The sequence below is a fragment of the Gallinula chloropus genome (genome assembly GCF_964237585.1).
Source record: "Gallinula chloropus genome assembly, chromosome: 13".
NCBI classification, from domain to species: domain Eukaryota; kingdom Metazoa; phylum Chordata; class Aves; order Gruiformes; family Rallidae; genus Gallinula; species Gallinula chloropus.
This window is the reverse complement of record NC_140098.1, coordinates 18,625,577-18,635,816: the sequence shown is the minus strand read 5'-3', so window position 1 is coordinate 18,635,816 and position 10,240 is coordinate 18,625,577. Positions and strand designations below refer to the sequence as shown.

The following is a 10,240-nucleotide window of genomic DNA, read 5'->3' as shown; positions in this document are numbered from 1 at the left end:
CCTTTTTCAAGGAGGCTTCTTAATAAAGCCAAAGCCAAATTTCCATCAGAGAAAGGGAAAAAGTTTCTAATTTAATACTAGAAATTGTGTATTTTATTATGTTTCCCACAGAGGGGGTACTTACAACAGCTGCTTGCTCACTGCAGAGCTATTAGAGAAGGAGATGGACAGGTACAGCCCCAGAGTGCTACTAATGACATTTTTCCCCCATCCACAGACATCCCAAACCTCATTTTGACTGCTTCCAGCATGGCACCCTTTACCCCATGACTTAACAGTGCTACTGCCACAACACACTTTTGCTCCTGAAGCTTTCTAGGGATAGCAAAGTTCAATACTTGCATTACTTCTCTAGAATTGAGCCACAAGATTTACTTCTCTAGAATTGAGTCCACAGAGGCTGAAAGTCCAAGCATTTTTTGAGAATATTCACAACCCAATCACCTCAAAGCACCTGTGGGCAATAAATCCCACCCATAGCCCACCTGAACACAATTTGTATTTCTCTCTCAACATTGTATCAAAGTAGCCATGCAATACCAAACAATCAGGCATTTATCTTAGGTGTTTGCAAGGGCTGTGTACTAAGAATGCATTCTATGCTTTCAGCTACTACACCACCCTATCTGCTGCCACCAAATTTCCTTGGAGATCATTTGGCTAGAATTAAAAGCACAGAGGAAAAAGCTGAAAGAACCAACTGTACAGTCATCAACAGCATCACTATTGGCATGCATGACTTCATTCCACTTTATAGGCCAACAAAACTGAAAACTTCTAGAGATATCCTACAGCATGGGCAAGAGAAGCTACTGTAATAGCTGGCAGACCTTTCCAGTTACTTGTAGTCAAGATTACTGGTTATAAAAAGTTCTTTCTGAATTGAAATGACATGCTATTTCATAATGGCTGGCAGGAAATCATGACTGTTTACAGCACTTCCATGTAGTTTTACTCCCTCCATCTGAGTCTCCAGGTTCAAACAGCAAGAAAGGAATGAAGTTTTTAAGTACTTACCAGCAAAAATCTTCTTCCTAGCTTCCAAGTGGAGAATCACATCTTCTGTCATTGCTTGAAAAAAAAAAACCAAAGAGTTTTAAGTAAATATTTTCCATCTTTTAACTGACTTTCCCCTCAATCTCAAGTAAATGCAGAAATTAGTTCAGACACCAGACTACAAGTACTAACACCCAAACTTTAAGCTTCTCACTTTCTCCTTTTACCAGCACATATTTAAACTTACTCAAAGATAAGCATTTGCATGGTTCCAGTCCTAGATTATGAGGAGTTTCTGGTTCTCAAGCAGTACCACTCAGTTCCAAATACTGCATTCACTAGCATGTATCAAAAGAATAATTATATTGCTCAGAATCTGAATTCTCTGTTAAATTTCAAGTAACCAAGAAAATATTTTCACTCGTTGTTATGTGTCTAAGTCTGAGACAAAGCCTATCTCAGTGTCTGTAAAAGTCTGCAAGCTTCAGTCTCTCATGCTGAGCATAAATAATGCTTCCAAGAATAATCCTGCATCATCCTAGCTGTCATTTTGGCTCCAGTTCAGTATTTTTTGCAAAGCCAAGCTGATATTTTTATTGGTTTTAAAGACACATAGGCATCTCACATCTATGAAAGAAAACAGTGGCCTCAAAAGAAGCCTTGAAAATTAAAAAAGGGCACCAGAGTAAATGGAAAAACTCCTCCTTTTCATTTCTCTAGATCCTTGAAATTGGCAGTCCAGTTACTGGGGGTAGAATTACCACTATCACTTATGCTATCCCATAGCATGCTGACTGTAGTAACAGCAAGGCTCACTCCTGTGACCAACGCCAACAGTACAGTAGGACCAGATTTATATTGTATAATCTGTAAGTTTTCATTTAAGAGCATCTACTAACTGTATGAAAACAAAATTGCCCAGCAGATGCTCCAGTCAGATTCAATAATCATGCACCAGTGCTTCCATTTGTTCCAAAAAAGAAAGAGTATCTCACTTCCAAAACCTCTGAGCACCATCCCTGTTACTGTAAGGAACCAGCACAGGTGTAGCAATGCAAACTTAACTGCTGCCTGGACTGCTCACAGGTGAAACCATCCCCACAGCTGATCCAGTCACTCACATGGACCTGTATCTGCTGCAGGCATAGTGCTCCTGAATACCTTCCACAGCATCTCATAGGGTGCTGGATTAGCTCCTAGAGTAGTAGCTTTTGAAATAAGTGTAGTTCTGTTAATTTTTCCCTTCCCTTGCAAACCAGATTCACAGTTATCAGAATACACAGCAACTGCAATACCCCAGATTTATTCTGGCCCCCACCAGTCTGAATCTTAATAAATTCCTGGAATAACATTGTTGCAAAAGACAGAGCAATCCTACAGGCTGAAGTTATTTTCTCTCCAAGGTAGGGCTATAAAATGCATTACATTATGTGCTGATACACTGCTGTATATTTCAAATACAACTTTAAAAGCTATAGATTAAGAACTATCTTGTTAATTTTTAAGCCTTCACTGTTTAAAAAAAAAGTGGGATGTCAGCTAAGGGCTTCCTAAAACACAAAACTTCATAAACTTTTCATCTCTTTAGAGCAGAGCAACCAAGTCACTGGAATGAGGCAGCCCTGGGAAGCTTCACAAAGAAGTCTGAAGACTCAGTAAGACTAAACCCTTCTACTTAACAAGATATGTAAGAGTCCTTGGAACTCTTTTGAATTCACAAGATCATAGGGGCTAGAAGGGACCTCCAGAGACCACCAACTCCAACCCCTCTGCCAAAGGGGGTTCCCTACAGCAGGTCACACAGGCATCCAACAGGTCTTGAATATCCCCAGAGAAGGAGACGCCACAACACCCCCCAGACAGCCTGTTTCCTGTGCTCTGCCACCCTCCATGTGAGCAAGTTCTTCTACAGATTGGTGTGAAGCTTCCTACACTCCAACTTGAGGCCCTCGCCCCTTGCCTTGTGCCCGCAGACAAAAGACCCGCCATTTTCCTTTGTCTCCCAGTCCTGCCAGCGCTACTGGCCACGTGCTGGGACAAAGACGGCTCCTCAGAGGTCTTGCACCTGGAGTTTAATCTCAAACCACTTGAGCAAAGAAAAGCAAACGCACCAGGGCAACTTAGTAGCACTACCCCATGGCAAGAGCAGCCAACAGCAGTGTGGAAAGCCTGCTGCAGCACTCAGCACCTCTTTTGAAGACAGTGGGTTTATCTATCTAGCCTGTAGCACAGCCCCTGATGGTGAAAGAGAAGCTCTGCCCACCCACCAGGTAACGCTCAGGGACGCAGAGCGGGTTAGAAAAGAAAAGCACGCATTAAAAACAACCAAACCCTAATAGCTGCCAATGCCAGTCCCAGCTTAAAAAGAAACTAACAAGAAAACGCCACTACAACTTGAACCCGCTCCACCTCACCTGCAACCAGCATCCAGCAACACAGCAAAACAACCAGAGCCTGGCCCCCTGAAAGCCTTTATGAGCCCGACCGGACCGGACCGGACCGGACCGGCCCCGCCCGGCCCCACCTGGGGCCGCCCCTCACGCCCCGCGGGATGCATTTAAGCGCGGGCCCTTGCTGCCCTTGTGTTATGCTACAGCTGCCCCTAATTACAGCCTCTCATGGTGGCTCTCACAGCTACTCTCGGGGAGGGGGCTGCGGGACCTGGGACGGACCCTGGAGCCCTGCGGCAGTCGCCAGCGTCGTAGTGCTCAGGCTGTGGCGAGGCTGGGGGGGCGCGCTCGGCCTGCGCTGCCGCTCCCGCCGTCACTTCCGCCGCCCCGTAGCAACGACCGAGCGGAGGCGGCGAGGCCATGGTAATGGCGACGGGAGGGGGACCCGGGCTGGGGTACAGGACCCCGGGGACGCTCTCGGCCGCGGCGCTGCCGTGGTCTCCTCACGGGGGCCTGTGCTCGCTGTCGGGCGGGGTGCGAAGCGTCCGCGCGGTGCTGAAGCGGCCTCTCTGCTTACAGGCCAAAGTGGAGGAAACCCTCAAGAGGATTCAGGCCCACAGAGGCGTTACCGCGACTATGGTTATAAGCGCCGAAGGTAAAGCGTCCTCTGCTCTCCCCAGGTAGCAGGCAGGGTGGTGGCACTGAGCCTTGTCACTCAGCACAGAACTGTGGGTGGTAATGGAACCCACCTGCCACTTCCAGGGATGTATGTTTCATCTTTAGGTACAAGCAATTGGTTTGTGGCTGTTTCTTGACAATATCCATTTAATGTAGGGTTTTTTACTCAAGCTAATGGAGAAATAAAAGTCAAGAGCCTCAACATAAGTCATCTCTGAAGAAATAAGTAGGAATCTCATAACCTTCACTCAAGGACCCAACTTATCCCCCTCAGTTAACTAAACTACATTTACTTTTCAAGAACCAGGTCTTGGCCATTTCTCCTTCGGTTACAGCAAGGGGAGACATGTGGCACTAAGCTGTTACTTTTGCAGGCATTTTTAGTCTAAAATTCTTCATATATGCAAGAAAATTCAGTAGTGTTTCACTCTCCCTCTCTTCCTCTGAAAAGTTACAGAAGAACGAAAGCATCAAGAGAAAAATATCTATAGAACAGAGTTGTTCTGCTGTGGGAGCTGTGCTTTGGCCCTGCTAAATACTCACTTCAAATTGTGTTAAGGTGTGTTGTCATGGGAGGCAAAGCGAGTTCCATGTTGGGCCAGCATTGGCTGTGACCCTGAGGATTGCAAGCTGAAAGAAAGCCAAACTGGTCATGGAAATCAGTTTTCAGAAACCAGGCTTTCTCAGGTTAATCTCTTAATTCCCTGACAAGAAAGACAACTCAATTTCCTTTGCCCATAATTTAGTTGATCTCTTTTGCTTTTACAATTCCCCCCAAAGTCAATGGCACCAGCAGCAGTTTAGCAACAGGAGGAAAGGCTGCTAAGAAGGAAGCCTGAAAGTTCGTTAGGCTTTAGAAAATGATGGTGTTTTAATTTGTATGCCTTAAATTTTTGTTAATAGCAAGTACATAGTGCTTTAGTTCACAGGATAGAGGGTGCAGGTCAAGAGAAGGGCATAGCCCAGCAAATAGACACTGCAAAGCTGCTTCACACCTGCACATGCTCACGTCTAGATAGGGCTGTTCCCACAGCTGAAATGCAGCCTGGTTTCCAAACCAGCAGTCCTTACTGCTTCAGCCCTATCAGTATTCTCCTTCAGTAAATACAATGTGACTTGATCCAATGAGCATTTAGACTAAGCTGAAGTGAACAATATCAAGCACTTAAATAACACAAATGATCCTTTTTGAGCTTGTGGCCTGACACGCTTTTCAAGACAAAACCACCAATGTAATCTAATAGAAAAAAAATAACCCAGTTTTCTTAGGTTCTGTTACTTGGAACAGTTGCCTTGGCACAATATTGGTCAATCAGGTGTGCTGCTGCAGTCTATCTTCACCTGTGGTTGTTCTGCAGTACTGAGGGAAAGCTCACATAGCTGCCCAGAGTTAGGACAATAGTGTGCTTTTTTTTAAAGGCTGGTTTGGATTCCTTCTGTTTCAATTTTGATTAGCAAAGGTGGAAGAACATTCCACTTCCCTTTTTTGTACATTCAGACTATTCACAGCAAGGTATAAAGTCCTCCCCTGTCCAAACTTCCTCATCCTCACAAACCTGTAGGAAATGGCCACACTGAAGCAGGCAGACAAGACTAGTACAGGAATTTTGGATTTAGTTCATCATTTAGAAATGTTTTCAGACCAGATGTGAATGCAAGAGAGTCTGTACTCTGTGAGGATGTATTCAAGGTACCAAGAGGTCTGATTCCACAAAGTAAACCTCGAAGCAGGTGTATAATTGGAAGTTTTTCTAACATCTTAAAGTATCCATAGTTAGTACTGGTTGATCTACTTAAAATCTTTATGTAGAAAATTAAATTTATCCTGAGACATTTAAAGCAAGTGTGCAACTTAATCATAGCAAAAGTACTTGAACCAGTGGTGCAGTAGTGAGGTTTCTTAGGTTGTTCAGATTCCCTGAAAAGGTGGAATCTTTGTGTGTAGGCACACTTAGGTGAAACAGCCAACTACGGATTCCTGAGACAAACACTCCATGTCATTTGCTTTGTTGCTCAAAGTTGATTTGTCCATTGAAACCAATGCTAAGTGTACACTGTTTATTTAGAAAATAGCAAAAACTGCAGCTATCCTTCACAGCTGGGAAGGGTCACACTGCAGCATTTCTAATAAAGGAGGTGTTTACCTTTCTCTAATTTGGGTGGCAGAAGCAAAGAGAATTTGTCCTAAAGTAAGCATAGCTCAGCTTTAATCTCAGGATGTCACTGGTGTCAACTCATTTTCATGTTTTTATTAGCCCTTGGAGGATCATTTAACATTTACTATTTTCATTAAAGTGCTGTATTTGTTGAAGCAATCATTCAGATCCAAGGTCATATAAACTTGACCCTAATTCATTGCTGCTTTTAAGTGACTTACTATTTAATGCTGTGATTATATATTCTAATGCTAATGCAGTGCTTGGGAACACCTGTTGTCAATAAAACATCAGTTTCAACCTCTGTAATAAGCAGACACAAAGAATGTACTGGGTGATTCCATACACTTCCCTACACATCCTACCAATGCAGAATTATTTCTTAAGTGATAACAAAGATTTCAAGTGATTAAAATAACACTTTCCTATGACAACTATGGATTAGTCTAATATCTGAGGTGGTTCTAGTATGTCTTTTACTTATTTGCCTCCAATTCTTTACCTGGCATTCACTTTTTTACATATTAATTGTTCTTTTATAATCAAATTCTTCTACTTAAGTCACATTACTCTTTTTTTGTATTCCTTTCCTGTTCATCTGGAAGACTTAATATGAAAGTATGCAAAGAGCAAATTGCCTTTCCAGCTTGTAAGCCATTGTCTTTGTTAGTAGGTCAAATAAATTTTTTATTAGTGAAACAAGCTTATTAAAGCCAAACAGTTTTACACTTACAGGATTACTGTGAACCCTGCTTTCAGTTTCATCTGGTAGCCTGTTAATATCAAAAGCATGATTTGACAAGTCATTGGTAAACAATGATTCATTAAATCATAAAAAAGCACAATCATAAAAATATGTTTGTAGTTGTCGAGATCAACACACTGTGTACTATCAATTGTCAATATTTTGTGACCAATTGGAAGGGATTGTTCCAAGGGTGGGTTTGATTGCCAAATGCAAACATGCCACTTCTGCCCTTTGATTGCTCCTGGTTTTTCACTGGGAACGTGCCATTTCTATCACTGCACATGACAGAGGCTGCAGTTAAACATGGGTTAGATTCTTGCAGCCAGGATAGAAACTCAGCAAGAAACACCAAGACTAGAAAAATACTACAAAATGGAATTTGATAGGCATTTCAGAGCTTTAAACAGAAATCAGGCTCTTTCAAAAGTTTTGTCAAAGTTTAATTGCCACTGATTAATATAAATATTTTTAAAGCATATAGATACCTGAAATCAACATCACCTCTTTCTGCTAAAAAACAGAAAAAGCTACAATGTCCTTGGTTTTTCTCTTGTGACCTGCTATATATGAAGAATGTGCAACTGAATGTTTGTTAGAAATGTCTGTGTTTGCAGGGATTCCAGTAAGAACAACCCTTGATAACTCCACAACCATCCAGTATGCAGGGCTCCTTCATCAGCTCACCATGAAAGCTCGCAGCGCAGTGAGAGACATTGATCCTGAGAACGATCTAACCTTTCTTAGGATCAGATCAAAGAAACATGAAATTATGGTAGCACCAGGTAATATTTCTATTACAATAACAGTAGAATTACATGTCCTTTTAAGTTTCTTTTAATTCTTCACAAATAAGGCTACTGTGGAAAATGCATTTTGAAAATGAGTATATGAAAATATAACCATAGATTCATCATGTAACCAGACGTGTTAGGATTTTAATGTACAGGGTTTACAGTATTGGAGCTTGGAGACAACCAAACAAGTCTGAATGTGATGAATAGCCTGGTTACTGTGGGTTTTCACAAAGGACAACCAGGCATAAAAATTTATATATCAAGTTGTGTGTGTCTGTATGTGGTATTAAAAGTAGCAAATCCATTTTAGCTCCAAACAGATGAAAAAAATCTCTTTTTTTCCCTAAAAGATTTTTTTTTACTTGATATGTTATCACGACTTTCCAGACATAGATGGGATTTCTGTGTGACAATGTCACCAACATAGTAACTGTGTTATAATTACCATCCTTCTAAAACAACCAGGGGGGACACAGCAATCTCTTTCTCAGGCCTGTTAACTACAAATATATGTTAATTTGTTAGTTGTGTCTCTAAAATAGCTAACAAGGCCAGATGAGCTGTGGTGAAGCTGTGGTCAATTACCAGCACAAGGTGAATGAGGCAAAGTGGAAGTGCTTGGTTGGGACCGAGATCTGAATGCGTGTGCTAGCTGATGGAGAGACTAATGGCATGCAGGACTTAGACAGAAATATGCAATGCAAGCATGCAGAACAGAAGGGAAGCTTCAGGGATCTCCTCAGCATAGCCACTGAGGAGGATGTTGGCTCTGAGCTTGTAGTGATGGACAGCCTACGCTGGGGTAGTCTGATTGCAGGGCAGATGTAGAGCAGAGGTACTGCGCTAGGTATACATCACCTCGTCTCACTGGAATTATTCATAATGCTGCTGTGAAACCTTTGTGTGTGAAAGAAATCTGGCACTGCCATTAAGTGTTAGCAGTAGTCATCAGTTGATATTAAGATTAAAATTTCAGTTTAGTTTCTATTTTGGAGTCTAAACCTAATGCATTTTTAAAACTGTGCTTTTGGCTCACTGAACTGATGCACTTGATTGTTATTTTGCATTCGCCCTTCACTTATTTTTTAGAGGTGACTTTTTTTTTAGACTTCTTGACTAGCAACTATTAAGGCATGTTGACCTGAAAATAAGCAGTATAAAATGTGAAGCTTTTTTGCTAACAGGGAGAGAAGTTGTTCAAAGGTTCGATTGTATTTTACTATAATGGAAGGTGGCACACAAACTACCTTTGATTTATAGTAAGTTGCTTTTGCATGAAAGAGACAATGCAGGAGTGCAAGTTCTTAACTCTCCAAAGCAGATACGACCCTACTAAACTCATTGGATATTTTCAAGAGAGGTTTTGTATAAAATAGGTAATGTTAAATAGCTATCCAACTGAATTGTTTCCAAAAATTGCTTCGGCTTTTAGAATTTGTAGGCGAAGTCTGATATGCTTAGAAATTTAGTCATAGGAGAAGCCTATTCAAATCTTCCCTGCTTTTTTCATGTCTAAATGGGGTTCTCAATTTTGAATAAACTAGTTAGTGAACTGAAAGAAGTTCCCAGCACCTGCAGAAGAGGCTGCAGGTGTCAAAAGTGTTTTATTATAACAAGTGCTGGCTTCCAGGTGCTTATCTCATGACTTGTTTTTTTTTTTCATCTGGTTTAAATATCTTTACAACTTCTTGAAAGCAAATCTGCTGCTTACTACAATAGTTTTAACATGGTACAGTTAAGCTTTATGACAGGGGGGTTTTATCTGTAATATCAGTAACTGCTGACATTTTCCAAATGTTTTTAATATAAATGCTATTGCTTATGTTTTGTAAACTAATAAAAAGTTGGAGAGGAACAGATGAATAAAGAGTGTTTATCTAGAGATAAGAGAAAATATTTTAACCAAACATTTTTATATCTTTTTGCAGATAATGACTATCTCCTGATAGTTATTCAGAAGCCCAGTGAATAGTCCTACTATGGCAATATTTTTAGAGAGAGTGATGTAGTTCTACTTGTTAAATTAATATTATTTGTCGGTATTTAGTATCAAACATAGCACTAAGTAATTTGATGTAGTTCTACTTGTTAAATTAATATTATTTGTTGGTATTTAGTATCAAACACAGCACTAAGTAATTTTACACAAAGCTTAACTGTGATGACTGAAATGTTGCCAATTTAAAGTTCTCAGTTGTAGTTGTATCAGTTTGTGTTTGAGCAAATTGTAATGCATATATCAAAATATTGTATGTTTATCTTTATACTCAGAAGAGCAACAATAAAGGAAACTGCTTAGAACTGTCTTTAATGGTTGTTCAAGCTGTTCTTGCAATTAAATCATTCTCTGTACATTTTTAATGTTATGTGGGAGGAGAAATCATACCTCATGGGAAGTTGGAGATAATGTACGTTCATGTCTATAAATGCATCCCTCTGAACCTGGTGAATCAAAGAACTTCATGTAAGTAATGATGG

At 40.8% G+C, this 10,240-nt stretch overlaps 1 protein-coding gene across 1 annotated transcript; it reads left to right on the top strand.

Annotated features, from left to right (window-relative positions):
• Positions 1-3,806: 3,806 nt before the first annotated feature.
• DYNLRB2 (dynein light chain roadblock-type 2) lies at positions 3,807-9,956 on the top strand (the record flags this gene model as incomplete). Its single annotated transcript, XM_084270303.1, has 3 exons — positions 3,807-4,041; positions 7,583-7,750; positions 9,691-9,956. 3 exons carry the CDS (start codon positions 3,807-3,809, stop codon positions 9,732-9,734), a joined length of 447 nt encoding a protein of 148 aa, XP_084126429.1. The 3' UTR covers positions 9,735-9,956.
• Between the last annotated feature and the right edge of the window lie 284 nt (positions 9,957-10,240).